General features: G+C 51.7%; 2 protein-coding genes and 1 long non-coding RNA gene across 10 annotated transcripts; 1 reads left to right on the forward strand and 2 right to left on the reverse strand.

Moving 5' to 3' along the window:
- Positions 1–511: 511 nt before the first annotated feature.
- LOC129355850 (ankyrin repeat domain-containing protein 34A-like) lies at positions 512–6,347 on the reverse strand. Of its 5 annotated transcripts, none has more exons than XR_008605327.1 (3): positions 4,491–6,347; positions 1,615–3,718; positions 512–1,513 (listed from the first exon to the last, which is right to left on the reverse strand). XR_008605327.1 is itself a non-coding variant. In XM_055025464.1 (2 exons), the coding sequence occupies exon 2, from the start codon at positions 3,639–3,641 to the stop codon at positions 2,040–2,042; it is 1,602 nt and encodes a 533-aa protein (XP_054881439.1). In that variant the 5' UTR covers positions 3,642–3,718; positions 4,683–6,347; the 3' UTR covers positions 512–2,039. The 5 variants fall into 5 exon arrangements, 2 of the variants coding, with proteins under 2 accessions (XP_054881439.1, XP_054881438.1); XR_008605328.1 differs by having other exon boundaries at positions 512–1,155; positions 1,391–3,718; XR_008605329.1 differs by having other exon boundaries at positions 512–1,155; positions 1,263–3,718.
- LOC129355852 (purine nucleoside phosphorylase-like) lies at positions 6,105–14,939 on the forward strand. 2 transcript variants are annotated; one of them, XM_055025466.1, is made up of 7 exons: positions 6,105–6,207; positions 6,343–6,515; positions 10,452–10,555; positions 10,688–10,863; positions 10,941–11,125; positions 12,178–12,257; positions 14,735–14,939. In XM_055025466.1, exons 1-7 carry the CDS (start codon positions 6,185–6,187, stop codon positions 14,870–14,872), a joined length of 879 nt encoding a protein of 292 aa, XP_054881441.1. In that variant the 5' UTR covers positions 6,105–6,184; the 3' UTR covers positions 14,873–14,939. The 2 variants fall into 2 exon arrangements, with proteins under 2 accessions (XP_054881441.1, XP_054881442.1); XM_055025467.1 differs by lacking the exon at positions 6,105–6,207 and having other exon boundaries at positions 6,473–6,505.
- Positions 12,168–13,241, reverse strand: LOC129355856 (uncharacterized). Of its 3 annotated transcripts, XR_008605332.1 has the most exons (4): positions 12,997–13,241; positions 12,523–12,936; positions 12,348–12,485; positions 12,168–12,289 (listed from the first exon to the last, which is right to left on the reverse strand). It is a non-coding gene; the product is annotated as an uncharacterized LOC129355856 (long non-coding RNA). The 3 variants fall into 3 exon arrangements; XR_008605331.1 differs by having other exon boundaries at positions 12,348–12,445; positions 12,563–13,241; XR_008605330.1 differs by having other exon boundaries at positions 12,523–13,241.
- Positions 14,940–14,973: the final 34 nt, after the last annotated feature.

Genomic DNA, 14,973 nt, shown 5'->3' on the forward strand with positions numbered 1-14,973 from the left:
CACTTCCTGCAAAATCGTCTGTGGGCGGAGCTTAGTTCAGTTGGACAGATTTCATTGGTCACTTTAGTGATGGCAACGTTATTGAGTGGTGATCTGTAGCCATGATGTCACTTCCTGTCTAAAGGAACATTTTAATCTTCAATAAAACGTCTTGATGTTTCGCAGTTTGTGTCCTCAGCAAGTTTCTGACCTGGTGGTTGGGTTTGGGTCGTTGGACGTGATGTTCTGAAATTATTCTGTTGGTTTCTGACCGACCCAGAAATCAGCGTTTCCTTGGATGAAAGTTTTATTTTCTAACTGTTGATCCGAAAGAACCGGGTCTCTGTCCATCAGAACCGCGGCGCGTCAGCTTGTTGTGTTCCTTCAGCAACATGAGCTGCAGGAGAATCAGAACTGGTACCAAGTCCTGCTGGGACAGCCAATCAGAAAACATCTCTAAAACCTCGTTCCATTTGGTCCTCACACTTTTCCCTTCCACTCAGTTTTCCATCCATTACAGAAAAGCTTTGGATCAAAGTACTTTATTTATTGGTCTGATCTGATTTTCTCAGGTTTCAGCGAAACCAGAACGTCAACGTCACAGGAGTCGAACTCCAGTCCTCCATGTTTTAGATGAGCCTCAGATACAAAACACTGGAATAAAACGGCTTCATCTCCTCTTGTTTGGATCTGACCTTCATGACCTCATTTTTCTATTCAGGTGCAGCAGAGGCTCAGCTAAAGGTTGCAGGGCAGCCAGCGACCCCCCAGGGCTGGAGTTTGACCCCTGATCTACATGAACTGAAACACTCCAGACTTATTCAATCTGGAAGAAGTCTGTAAAATAACAGGTACATTTTTCAGTTCAATCATTGAAATAAGTGTCAGATTTAGTTTCAGCCTAACCCAAGCTGCAGACGAAAACTGACTTGAGATCTGTGAACCTGTAGGTGACGCTGCTGTGACCAGCAGGGCCAATCTTTGAACATCAGCAAACCGTTGAAATCAGTTTGTGAAGCGCAACAGGACAAAAGCGCCACCTTCAGGCTGATTTAAAGTCTAACAGACAGTTGCACCCTCTGACAAATTCATGAAAATAACACCAATGTGGGCGGAGCCAAGTCTGGGGACGAGGGAGGGGAACCAACAGGACAAACCCACTGCAGCAGCTTCAACCTAATGAGGGTTTTAGACAAAAACAAAAAAACGCAGAATTAAACAAATTTGCATGAAAACGCACAAAAAAATAAAGACAGAACCCTGAAGAACCGGTTATAGTTTACCAGCAAAATCAAGTCGATTTTGGGGTTTAGTTACTCTGTCATGGTTTGAGGTTGTTAAAAAAGTTCTTGTAGAGTTTGGTTCTGGCCCAGAAGTGCCTCTGGTCCTCAGGGGTTAAGGTTCACCTCACCTGCATCAGCCTTTCCTCAGGTTCTTGCTGAGCTCTGCAGGAAACCTGCACCAGAGTTCTGGTTCTGAACAGCTCAGCACCTTCCCTGCACTCATGCGGCCTCTGATCCTAGCTGGAGAGGTCCTGAAGATCATCCACGTCAGAGAAATCGACCCAGTTACATTACAGGACCGGTTCTGATCCAGAACACAGTGATGTGAGGAGGTTCATTCATTTCTCCATACCTTGGATGGTGTGTCTTTCGAGGACCACCCTTAACTCTTGGAGACGATGATACCACCAGAACCCAGAGTTGACCACTGGCCGGATCTTGGAGGGTTTGGTCTGAAAGGTTCTAGTCCTCCTCTTCCCTGTGACCCGCCTGGTTGTCAAGTGTCCAGCACCAAAATGTCGTCTTACGGGACCATCTCTGAATCAAACGTACCTCCAAGTTGAAGTTTTAGATGGGGAAAAGTTCTGATTCCCCAAAAGTACCACTCTGACAGCTGCAGGGAACATCCCATTGGATCAGAACCATCCCTTCGACCCAAACCTCAGTGAACAGAACTGATCCAGTCAGGTGGTGTCAAACAAAGCTCACCTCAGTCAACAGGACCTGGTGTTAGCTCGGACTCAGCAGGTACCCATCATGCTTTGTTGCCTGCTATCATCAGTCCCCATTGGACTCAACCACCTTCTCAGCCAGGATCTCCTGGAAGCTGGAGAGCTGCTTCATCTGCTCTGTCTGCATGGAGTGCCTCCTCATCAGCTTCTTCTTCATCTTGAATTCGGGGCCCCGCTTGGGAGATATCGGGGCCATGGGAACCAGGACCTTGTGTCCGCTGTGAATGGGGGAGGTGGGTTTTCCATTGGCTCGAATGTCGGGAATGGGTCTGTGGGGGTTGATGTTGAGAGGAGGCAGGAAGCCGGGCCTGGTGTGGGAGATGTGGTCCAGCAGCAGCGTACCGGACCCGCGGCGCTCCAGCAGACCCGGGGGCCGACGGCGCATGGTGATGGGCGACACCGAGTTGGGGATGTTCTCCAGAGACTCCCTGGATGAGCTGGTCACCAGGGATAACGGGGAGGCGTTATACCGTCGCCGTTCCACTGACACCCGCCCAGAGTCCGGTGAGCCAGGGATGGACTCTGGACAAAGATGAGTGTCAGATTCGTAGTGCTCCATGCGGCTCAGTTTAGGGTGCACCAGGAGCCGGATAGCCCCAGGCCCCCCAGGCCCCCCATTCTCCTGGGGCTCAGGGGCCGTGTTTCTCCGGTACAGGATCTGGTGCTGCTGCACCTTGTCAGCCCAGGACGTGGCAGAAAGGCCGGTGCAGTCTTCGGAGCAGGACCGGTCGATGGATTTGGGAGAACAGGGGTCGTGCGTCTCGATGCTGTGTCGGCGTGACAACCGAGTCCGGACCGGCTCCGAGATGGATAGACCGTTCATCCCGGCGGTGGCTCTGCTCAGATCGCTGCTGGCCTCTTCCTCTAGACCCGGGTCCAGCCGGTCAGGAGGAACTCCGCTCACCACCGAGGGTGCCACCAGGCCCCAGGGCTCCGAGTTCAGCCTCTTCAAGAGCTTCCGAGGCGGGGGCCGCTTCTCACCTGGAGGCCGAGCCGAAGGCAGAGGTAAGGCTGAGGTGAGCGCGAAGCTGAAGATGCCCTCCTCGCCATTGCTCCTGTACCCTGCAGGTGACGCAGTGGCGATCTCCACTTCTGAAGGAGACATGCAAGCAGGGGACAGTTTGTCCACGATGCCGGGAGAGGGTGGCGAGTTCAGGTACTGCTTGGTCTTCTTGGTGCCTGATGGAGATGTGTCAGTAGTGATAATGATCACCTCCTTGCCCCTGGCCTTGCAGGCGTCCAGCAGCACCTGCAGCGTGTCGCGGTCTCCCCTGTTGATGGCGTGGACCAGAGCAGAGGCACCGGCGTAGTCTCTGAGGCTGGGATCTGCCCCGTTCTCCAGCAGTAGGGTCACCACCTCTCGCCCTGCTCGCTCGGCGCAGGCATGCATCAGCGCCGTGCGGCCGCTCTTGTCTGGGATGTTGGGGTCAGCGCCTTTCTCCAGTAGGTAGCGGACCATCCTCTGGCGGGTCTGTGGGTCGTCATAGCTCCCCAGGCAGGCGGCGGAGATGGGTGTCTCTCCCCGTTCGTTGCCTTCATTGATGTAGGCTCCGCCCTCCAGCAGCAGCCGGGCGAGGCGCAGCTTTCCCTGGAACACAGCTTTGAGGAGAGCGTTCCCCTCCGTCTGCAGGGGCCCTCCATCTCCCATGATCCTTTGCCTCTCCTACACCTGCCGTCCACTGGAAGCTCACTCAAGACTGGACATCCTCTCTGAAGTCACATGACCTGCAGGCGAAAGACACGGTACATAGACATGAACATCTAGGGAGACAGAGAAGACTGCTGCCGTCTGATTGGTTGGAATGATCAGTGACATCATCAGATGGTGATGCAGGAGTCATCCCAGCTGCTCTGCAGGTCCATCATCATCATCATCATCATCGTCGTCATGAGATGATGGTCTTGAATGTCTGAGCAGCTGATGTCCTTTGCTACAGGTCATGCACTTCCCATTTCGGCCACAGAGGGCGCGCTGTCAATTAACACTACGGTAGAATTTCTTCTTCTGCTTAGTACAGAACAAAGTCAGTCCAGCCATCCAACATTCATCCAACAAACCGTTCATCCATCCAACCGGTGTTGCCATGGTAACTGCCTTCATTGCTCGTCACTGGTCTCTTACTGGTCAGACTGGGAGCTGCAGTATTGATCCGGATCAGCACGCGCCCTGACCTGCGTGTGTTTCATCAGTCACCAGATGATGATGATGATGAAGCTGTGAAGGAATGCGCCGTCACCGTTGCTACGTCACCGCGCCACTCTGACGCATCACTTTCTATATTTACTCAGCGCCTGCACGAGCGCGTGCGCGTGAATTGACTGCAGCATCGCGCGCGCTCACACGCACGCAGGAAGGAGATGAACGTTGTTTATTCAGCACCATTTGCACGAGCAGAACCACGGGCACGCGCACACTGTTGCATGTGATGATGAAGATGAAGGGGCTGATGAAGATGAAGAAGGATGGAGGGATGAAGAGGAGGAAGGCTCGTCTTACCGCAGCTGAAGAAGCGGCTTCCTCCTCTTCCTCAGCTGGTTCCAACCGACTGACGGAGCCGCTGCGCGACTCTTCCTCTTCCTCCTCCTCCTCTTCCTCCTCCTCTTCCTCCCAGCCCTAATTAACCCTTAGAGCTCAGTCAGATCTGAGCTGATCAGGAAGCAGCCTTACTGTCTCCATAGCAACACTCACTTCCTGGTGCCTGCCGAAGACTTCTGGTCCAGGCGCGGAAACATCCAGAACCAGAACTCAGCAGAACTGCAGTTCCCTCTGCGTCCAGCAGGGGGCGGCAAAGGGAGCGAGTGCCAGTAGCAGAAGTACGTGACTACCGACACACGACCAATCGGATCGTGTGTCCCGTTTGGAGCTGCGCCTCCAGGTGGCAGCAGAGAGCAGCGATGGGCCAGACAGGTCTTCCTGGATCCAGTTCTGGTTCTGACCCGGATTCTGATGCTCAGCCTGAAGAATTGAGGAGTTGAACACCTTCTGTGGACCCAGGAGTCCTGTGGCAGAACCAGAACCTGGAGCCGGCAGCAACAGCACAGGTTCTGCAAAGATGACAGCGATGGAGAGGCGCCCCCTGCTGGCGGGGAGTCAGATTCCAGCTGCCTTCAGATGGGATGTTGAACCCTGGAGGGAAAGTTCTGGTCCTGACCCAATCAGTTGGAAGGAGGATCAGGATCCGATTAGGACCTGCAGGTCAGCTAGAGGTCACTGGGACAACGCGGGTCATGGATCACCTGGTGATGTCACAAAGCGCCTTCGGACCGATGGAGCGTCAACCTGATCACTGAGCTGCTGAAGTTAAAAATAAAATACTGCAGAGCACACACACATACACACACATACACACACACTGTTGCTATTGTAGAATCCCAGTTTCTATGACAACCAGAGCTGAATTCCTGCAGAAGGTTCCCACACACACACACACACACACACACACACACACACACACACACACACACACACACACACACACACACACACACAGACACACACACATACACACACACACAGACACACACACACACACACACACACACACACACACACACACACACACACACACACACACACACACACAGACACACACACACACACACATACACACACACACAGACACACACACAACACACACACACACACAGACACACACCCACACACACACACATACAGACACACACCCTGCTGGTCTGGAGCCGCAGAGGAGAACGCTGCTCCTCTTCCTCCTCAGACTGGTGGACAGACTGGAGACAGACTGGAGACAATAAATATCAAATTCAGATCATGAAGTTTTCTGTAAATCAAAATATGAAAAACTATTGGGCTCTGCTTTCTAATTTCTCTGTTTGTAGATAAAACAAACCAAACAAATTTGATTCAACAGATGAAACATTTTCATCCTAAACTGAACTAGAACTCATGGTTCTGATGGGTCCGCTTGGTTCCGTCCCTGCAGAACCACTTCTGACCCGTACCGACCTGTGCTGGGTCAGAACCAGAACCAGGTCTGCAGTGGGCCAGCTGAGCTCACCTGATTGGCAGTTCTGGCTGAACAAACTGTAGAGGTCAAAGGGCAAACACACATGGAGTCAATGCACCAGAGTGTTTGTGAGGCTGAAATCAGCCAATCAGAGGAGAGGACTCTGACCTCCTCCTCCTCTTCCTCCTGGTGACTCTCCAGCCTGACGATGCTCAGCAGAGGAAGCTCCTGGTGAGACAGACAGGTTCTGTTGGTTCTGTTTAGTTCTGTAGACCAGGTGGTCCAGGCTGAACAGGTTCTGAAGCCGGTCCAATTAACGCTGACTGCAGAACAGAACTTGATTCTGTTGGTCTGACCCACTTCCAGCTGCTACTCCTTTGATGACTACAAGCTGACCACCGAATGGCTCCAGAACCAGACCCGGCACCGACCCAAAGTGGCCGTGATATGCGGGTCCGGACTCGGCCTGCTGGCCGAAGCCGCCGCTGACAAGCAAACCTTCAGGTACCAGGACATCCCCAACTTCCCTGTCAGTACAGGTGAGTGGGCGGGGTCACGGCGTGAGTGGGCGGGGTCACGGCGTGAGTGGGCGGGGTCACGGCGTGAGTGGTTGTTCTCATTCTTGCTATTTGCGGGATAGCATTAGCCCAATATGTTAGCGCCACCTGCTGGTGAGGAATCCAGCCTCTCATCCAGGGCGTGACGGTTAAGGGTAGAATCCATCCTGGTACTTTGTTCATCATGAGTCTTTTGGCAGGTCTCGCCTGCGCTCTGATTGGATGCTACACCAAACCCAGTAAACCCAGTAATCCCAGTAAACCCAGTAAACCCAATAATCCCAGTAAACCCAGTAATCCCAGTAAACCCACCAAACCCAGTAATCCCAGTAAACCCAGTAATCCCAGTAAACCCAGTAAACCCAGTAATCCCAGTAAACCCAGTAAACCCAATAATCCCAGTAAACCCAATAATCCCAGTAAACCCAGTAATCCCAGTAAACCCACCAAACCCAGTAATCCCAGTAAACCCAATAATCCCAGTAAACCCAGTAATCCCAGTAAACCCAGTAATCCCAGTAAACCCAGTAAGCCCAGTAAACCCAGTAAACCCAATAATCCCAGTAAACCCAGTAATCCCAGTAAACCCAGGAAGCCCAGTAAACCCAGTAATCCCAGTAAACCCAGTAATCCCACCAAACCCAGTAAACCCAGTAATCCCAGTAAACCCAGTAATCCCAGTAAACCCAGTAATCCCAGTAATCCCAGTAAACCCAGTAATCCCAGTAAACCCAGTAAACCCAGTAATCCCAGTAAACCCAGTAATCCCAGTAAACCCAGTAAACCCAGTAATCCCAGTAAACCCAGTAATCCCAGTAATCCCAGTAAACCCAGTAATCCCAATAATCCCAGTAAACCCAGTAATCCCAGTAAACCCAGTAATCCCAGTAAACCCAGTAATCCCACCAAACCCAGTAAACCCAGTAATCCCAGTAAACCCAGTAATCCCAGTAAACCCAGGAAGCCCAGTAAACCCAGTAATCCCAGTAAACCCAGTAATCCCACCAAACCCAGTAAACCCAGTAATCCCAGTAAACCCAGTAATCCCAGTAAACCCAGTAATCCCAGTAATCCCAGTAAACCCAGTAATCCCAGTAAACCCAGTAAACCCAGTAATCCCAGTAAACCCAGTAATCCCAGTAATCCCAGTAAACCCAGTAATCCCAGTAAACCCAGTAAACCCAGTAATCCCAGTAAACCCAGTAAACCCAGTAATCCCAGTAAACCCAGTAAACCCAGTAATCCCAGTAAACCCAGTAATCCCAGTAAACCCAGTAATCCCAGTAATCCCAGTAAACCCAGTAAACCCAATAATCCCAGTAAACCCAATAATCCCAGTAAACCCAGTAATCCCAGTAAACCCACCAAACCCAGTAATCCCAGTAAACCCAATAATCCCAGTAAACCCAGTAATCCCAGTAAACCCAGTAATCCCAGTAAACCCAGTAAGCCCAGTAAACCCAGTAAGCCCAGTAAACCCAGTAAACCCAATAATCCCAGTAAACCCAGTAATCCCAGTAAACCCAGGAAGCCCAGTAAACCCAGTAATCCCAGTAAACCCAGTAATCCCACCAAACCCAGTAAACCCAGTAATCCCAGTAAACCCAGTAATCCCAGTAAACCCAGTAAACCCAGTAATCCCAGTAAACCCAGTAATCCCAGTAAACCCAGTAATCCCAGTAAACCCAGTAATCCCAATAATCCCAGTAAACCCAGTAATCCCAGTAAACCCAGTAATCCCAGTAAACCCAGTAATCCCAGTAAACCCAGTAATCCCACCAAACCCAGTAAACCCAGTAATCCCAGTAAACCCAGTAATCCCAGTAAACCCAGTAATCCCAGTAAACCCAGTAATCCCAGTAAACCCAGTAAACCCAGTAATCCCAGTAAACCCAGTAATCCAGTAATCCCAGTAAACCCAGTAATCCCAATAATCCCAGTAAACCCAGTAATCCCAGTAAACCCAGTAATCCCAGTAAACCCAGTAATCCCACCAAACCCAGTAAACCCAGTAATCCCAGTAAACCCAGTAATCCCAGTAAACCCAGGAAGCCCAGTAAACCCAGTAATCCCAGTAAACCCAGTAATCCCACCAAACCCAGTAAACCCAGTAATCCCAGTAAACCCAGTAATCCCAGTAAACCCAGTAATCCCAGTAATCCCAGTAATCCCAGTAAACCCAGTAAACCCAGTAATCCCAGTAAACCCAGTAATCCCAGTAATCCCAGTAAACCCAGTAATCCCAGTAAACCCAGTAAACCCAGTAATCCCAGTAAACCCAGTAAACCCAGTAATCCCAGTAAACCCAGTAAACCCAGTAATCCCAGTAAACCCAGTAATCCCAGTAAACCCAGTAATCCCAGTAATCCCAGTAAACCCAGTAAACCCAATAATCCCAGTAAACCCAATAATCCCAGTAAACCCAGTAATCCCAGTAAACCCACCAAACCCAGTAATCCCAGTAAACCCAATAATCCCAGTAAACCCAGTAATCCCAGTAAACCCAGTAATCCCAGTAAACCCAGTAAGCCCAGTAAACCCAGTAAGCCCAGTAAACCCAGTAAACCCAATAATCCCAGTAAACCCAGTAATCCCAGTAAACCCAGGAAGCCCAGTAAACCCAGTAATCCCAGTAAACCCAGTAATCCCACCAAACCCAGTAAACCCAGTAATCCCAGTAAACCCAGTAATCCCACCAAACCCAGTAAACCCAGTAATCCCAGTAAACCCAGTAATCCCAGTAAACCCAGTAATCCCAGTAAACCCAGTAATCCCAGTAAACCCAGTAAACCCAGTAATCCCAGTAAACCCAGTAATCCCAGTAAACCCAGTAATCCCAGTAAACCCAGTAATCCCAATAATCCCAGTAAACCCAGTAATCCCAGTAAACCCAGTAATCCCAGTAAACCCAGTAATCCCAGTAAACCCAGTAATCCCACCAAACCCAGTAAACCCAGTAATCCCAGTAAACCCAGTAATCCCAGTAAACCCAGGAAGCCCAGTAAACCCAGTAATCCCAGTAAACCCAGTAATCCCACCAAACCCAGTAAACCCAGTAATCCCAGTAAACCCAGTAAACCCAGTAATCCCAGTAAACCCAGTAATCCCAGTAAACCCAGTAAACCCAGTAATCCCAGTAAACCCAGTAATCCCAGTAATCCCAGTAAACCCAGTAATCCCAATAATCCCAGTAAACCCAGTAATCCCAGTAAACCCAGTAATCCCAGTAAACCCAGTAATCCCAGTAAACCCAGTAATCCCAGTAATCCCAGTAAACCCACTAATCCCAGTAAACCCAGTAAACCCAGTAAACCCAGTAATCCCAGTAAACCCAGTAATCCCAGTAATCCCAGTAAACCCAGTAATCCCAGTAATCCCAGTAATCCCAGTAAACCCAGTAATCCCAGTAATCCCAGTAAACCCAGTAATCCCAGTAATCCCAGTAATCCCAGTAAACCCAGTAACCCAGTAATCCCAGTAAACCCAGTAATCCCAGTAAACCCAGTAAACCCAGTAAACCCAGTAATCCCAGTAAACCCAGTAATCCCAGTAAACCCAGTAAACCCAGTAAACCCAGTAATCCCAGTAATCCCAGTAAACCCAGTAATCCCAGTAATCCCAGTAATCCCAGTAAACCCAGTAATCCCAGTAATCCCAGTAAACCCAGTAATCCCAGTAATCCCAGTAATCCCAGTAATCCCAGTGGTCAGGTGGTAGAAATGAACTGATCACTGAATCTAGACTGGATTCTTGATGAAACTAAATTAAATTCATAAATTTATGATGCATAGCCATTTGTCCTCCATCTTCCCGCCTCCCTCAAGCCCCGCCCCTTTTCTCCTACCTCACATCCTGTTAGCGCCTGGCTAATCTCAGGCTGTCTGAGCTGTTGCCATGGTAACCGCAGTCTGCTTCCAGTCCCAGGCCATGAAGGCTGCCTGGTGTTCGGGACCATCGAGGAGACGCCCTGTGTCTTCATGAAGGGACACTTCCACCTGTACGAAGGTTACTCCCTCTGCCAGGTGAGTCGTCCTCATTGCTACCCAGCATGCACTGGGGCGGGTGGGTGCCTATGGTTAACTCTAACCTCTATGTCCAAAGAAAGTTTTGCTCCTTGAGAGTTTTGTCTTTGCGTTAACGCCGCTCACCGCCAGGTGACCTTCCCAGTTCGGATCTTCAAGCTGCTGGGAGTGGACTCCGTCCTGGTGACCAACGCCTCGGGGGGGATCTGTCCGGACTTCAAGGTCGGGGACATCATGGTGATCCGGGATCACATCAACCTGCCAGGTTTTGCCGGCCAGCACCCTCTGTGCGGACCCAACGACGAGCGGTGAGGCGCCGCGACGCGCCGACCGGAGCTCCAACCGCCGTCCGTCACGGTAAACCTGTCCTCCGTCCCACATCCAGGTTCGGGACGCGATTCCCCTGCATGTCGGACGCCTACAGCAAAGCACTGCGGACGCTGGCGCTGGACGTGGCCTCTGAACTCGGCTGCAGCGTCCGCACCGGCGTCTACTGCATGGTGAGCGGACCCAACTTCGAGACCATCGCGGAGGCCCGCATGCTGCTGACGCTGGGCTGCGACTGCGTGGGTAAGACAGGAGCAGCGTGGTTCTGGACGTAATGTCCTGGTGAGATTGTCCTTCAATCGTCTGCGGTTGATGTCTTCGTGTTTGGGGTTCGTCTCTCTGAACGTCACAGGTTGTCGTTTTGCTCTGGGGTCCAGAGGCCTCGTGTAAAACCTGTGGACACACAAACTGTGCAGTTCCATATTTTACAGACAAGTCAATATGTTGGTGTAAATAAACGCAAACTGTGGTGAAAATGTGCAGCAGCCACCAAACTTTCTCTGTGGACAATAATCCGGGCCTGAATCCCCTGAAATCTGCACGACCTCTGACCTCTGTCCTCTGTCTCTGTTTGTCCTACTCCAAGTTCAGTGAAAACCGCGCAGCGTTTTATGCATGAGGCCCAGATGGAGCTCAAACGGGTCGACCAGGACCAGAACATCATGAATCTATTAAAGCTCAATGTCCAACAGTACAAGAACCAGAACCATCCAAAGGTTCGGTTCTGGTTCTTTTCAAACCTTTATAGTGAACTATACTGAACTGAACTTGTTTATGTTGGATCTGAAGACAGAAGCCGCGTCTCCCTGCGATCCGGTTCTGGATCTGAATCCGGTTCTATGGACTGTCAGAATCTGATCAGAATCATGAATCTGAAAGTGGAGAGAAAAACCAGATGGACGATTTTGACCCAACAAACAGCCAGAAGATGCTGGAATGAAGACGCTGTGACTCACAGAGCCATGCTTTGACTAGGCCACGCCCCTGTGAAGCAGGACAGACACCGGTGTCCTGTGTCAGTGAGGGACAGTGCGTCGTCGTGGCTAATGCTAACGCTAGCTCGTCTCTGGAAATGTGGCGACGGAGACCAGAAGACGCTTTGGCTCGACGGACGTTTGGACTGAACTGTTTCTGATCAATGTCTTCAGAATACATATTAAATGTGTTAATATGATCATATTCCTGATATTCAGCTGAACAAGATGAGGATTGTTTTTATGGAAACGCTGAAAATTCCCAACAGGAAATTTTTGTTGATGGTTTGAAGCCATAGTGACGTCCGCTTGTCTGTCCAGGAATGTCCATGGTCCCTGAAGTCACCGTGGCGAAACACTGCGGACTCAGAGTCCTGGGTTTGACCCTCGTCACCAACAAGGTCTCTGACAGGAGACACTGTCCTGTCCTCACCTGTCTATCTGTCCTCACCTGTCTCTGCCTGCCCTCACCTGTCTCTATCTGTCCTCACCTGTCTCTGCCTGTCCTCACCTGTCTCTATCTGTCCTCACCTGTCTCTGCCTGTCCTCACCTGTCTCTATCTGTCCTCACCTGTCTATCTGTCCTCACCTGTCTCTGCCTGCCCTCACCTGTCTCTATCTGTCCTCACCTGTCTCTCCTGCCCTCACCTGTCTATCTGTCCTCACCTGTCTCTGCCTGCCCTCACCTGTCTCTATCTGTCCTCACCTGTCTCTATCTGTCCTCACCTGTCTCTGCCTGTCCTCACCTGTCTATCTGTCCTCACCTGTCTCTGCCTGTCCTCACCTGTCTATCTGTCCTCACCTGTCTCTATCTGTCCTCACCTGTCTCTGTCTGTCCTCACCTGTCTCTGCCTGTCCTCACCTGTCTCTGCCTGCCCTCACCTGTCTCTGCCTGTCCTCACCTGTCTCTATCTGTCCTCACCTGTCTCTGCCTGCCCTCACCTGTCTCTGCCTGTCCTCACCTGTCTCTATCTGTCCTCACCTGTCTCTGCCTGTCCTCACCTGTCTCTATCTGTCCTCACCTGTCTCTGCCTGTCCTCACCTGTCTCTATCTGTCCTCACCTGTCTATCTGTCCTCACCTGTCTCTGCCTGCCCTCACCTGTCTCTATCTGTCCTCACCTGTCTCTGCCTGCCCTCACCTGTCTCTATCTGTCCTCACCTGTCTCTGCCTGTCCTCACCTGTCTATCTGTCCTCACCTGTCTCTGCCTGTCCTCACCTGTCTATCTGTCCTCACCTGTCTCTATCTGTCCTCACCTGTCTCTGTCTGTCCTCACCTGTCTCTGCCTGTCCTCACCTGTCTCTGCCTGCCCTCACCTGTCTCTGCCTGTCCTCACCTGTCTCTATCTGTCCTCACCTGTCTCTGCCTGTCCTCACCTGTCTCTGCCTGCCCTCACCTGTCTCTGCCTGTCCTCACCTGTCTCTATCTGTCCTCACCTGTCTCTGCCTGCCCTCACCTGTCTCTGCCTGTCCTCACCTGTCTCTATCTGTCCTCACCTGTCTCTGCCTGCCCTCACCTGTCTCTGCCTGCCCTCACCTGTCTGCCTGCCTGTCCTCACCTGTCTCTATCTGTCCTCACCTGTCTCTGCCTGCCCTCACCTGTCTCTGCCTGTCCTCACCTGTCTCTATCTGTCCTCACCTGTCTCTGCCTGCCCTCACCTGTCTCTGCCTGTCCTCACCTGTCTCTATCTGCCCTCACCTGTCTCTGCCTGTCCTCACCTGTCTCTATCTGTCCTCACCTGTCTCTGCCTGCCCTCACCTGTCTCTATCTGTCCTCACCTGTCTCTGCCTGCCCTCACCTGTCTCTATCTGTCCTCACCTGTCTCTGCCTGTCCTCACCTGTCTATCTGTCCTCACCTGTCTCTGCCTGTCCTCACCTGTCTATCTGTCCTCACCTGTCTCTATCTGTCCTCACCTGTCTCTATCTGTCCTCACCTGTCTCTGCCTGTCCTCACCTGTCTCTATCTGTCCTCACCTGTCTCTGCCTGTCCTCACCTGTCTCTGCCTGTCCTCACCTGTCTCTATCTGTCCTCACCTGTCTCTGCCTGCCCTCACCTGTCTCTGCCTGTCCTCACCTGTCTCTATCTGTCCTCACCTGTCTCTGCCTGCCCTCACCTGTCTCTGCCTGCCCTCACCTGTCTCTATCTGTCCTCACCTGTCTCTGCCTGCCCTCACCTGTCTCTGCCTGTCCTCACCTGTCTCTATCTGTCCTCACCTGTCTCTGCCTGCCCTCACCTGTCTCTGCCTGCCCTCACCTGTCTCTGCCTGTCCTCACCTGTCTCTATCTGTCCTCACCTGTCTCTGCCTGCCCTCACCTGTCTCTGCCTGTCCTCACCTGTCTCTATCTGTCCTCACCTGTCTCTGCCTGCCCTCACCTGTCTCTATCTGTCCTCACCTGTCTCTGCCTGCCCTCACCTGTCTCTGCCTGTCCTCACCTGTCTCTATCTGTCCTCACCTGTCTCTGCCTGCCCTCACCTGTCTCTGCCTGTCCTCACCTGTCTCTATCTGTCCTCACCTGTCTCTGCCTGCCCTCACCTGTCTCTGCCTGTCCTCACCTGTCTCTATCTGTCCTCACCTGTCTCTGCCTGCCCTCACCTGTCTCTATCTGTCCTCACCTGTCTCTGCCTGCCCTCACCTGTCTCTGCCTGTCCTCACCTGTCTCTATCTGTCCTCACCTGTCTCTGCCTGCCCTCACCTGTCTCTGCCTGTCCTCACCTGTCTCTATCTGTCCTCACCTGTCTCTGCCTGCCCTCACCTGTCTCTGCCTGTCCTCACCTGTCTCTATCTGTCCTCACCTGTCTCTGCCTGCCCTCACCTGTCTCTATCTGTCCTCACCTGTCTCTGCCTGTCCTCACCTGTCTCTGCCTGTCTGTCTTCAGGTGTCTCTGGACTACAGCCGTGAGGAAAAGGTGAACCATGATGAGGTTCTGGAGATCTGTAAGATGAGGGCGGAGCTTCTGCAGAAGCTGGTCTCCACTCTGATTGGCCGCTGTCAGCAGAACATCAACACACACTGAGACACACACCTGGAGCTGCTCCTGGTCTCCAGTCCATTTCTGTTCTCAATAAAATTGAAGAACCTTCTTTGGTCTCCAGGCGTCTTTAGAACCTCCAGAAC

This window comes from Poeciliopsis prolifica, unplaced genomic scaffold (assembly GCF_027474105.1).
Source record: "Poeciliopsis prolifica strain line A6 unplaced genomic scaffold, Auburn_PproV2 SCAFFOLD148, whole genome shotgun sequence".
Classification (NCBI taxonomy): Eukaryota; Metazoa; Chordata; class Actinopteri; order Cyprinodontiformes; family Poeciliidae; genus Poeciliopsis; species Poeciliopsis prolifica.

Bases quoted from the DNA above. Each gene is read 5' to 3' on its own strand.
- LOC129355850 (XM_055025464.1), bottom strand. From the start codon at position 3,641: ATGGGAGATGGAGGGCCCCTGCAGACGGAGGGGAACGCTCTCCTCAAA.
- LOC129355852 (XM_055025466.1), top strand. From the start codon at position 6,185: ATGCTCAGCAGAGGAAGCTCCTG. The intron at 10,556-10,687 runs GTGAGTCGTCCT...GCTCACCGCCAG, and splicing joins AAGGTTACTCCCTCTGCCAG to GTGACCTTCCCAGTTCGGAT. The intron at 10,864-10,940 runs GTGAGGCGCCGC...TCCCACATCCAG, and splicing joins TGCGGACCCAACGACGAGCG to GTTCGGGACGCGATTCCCCT.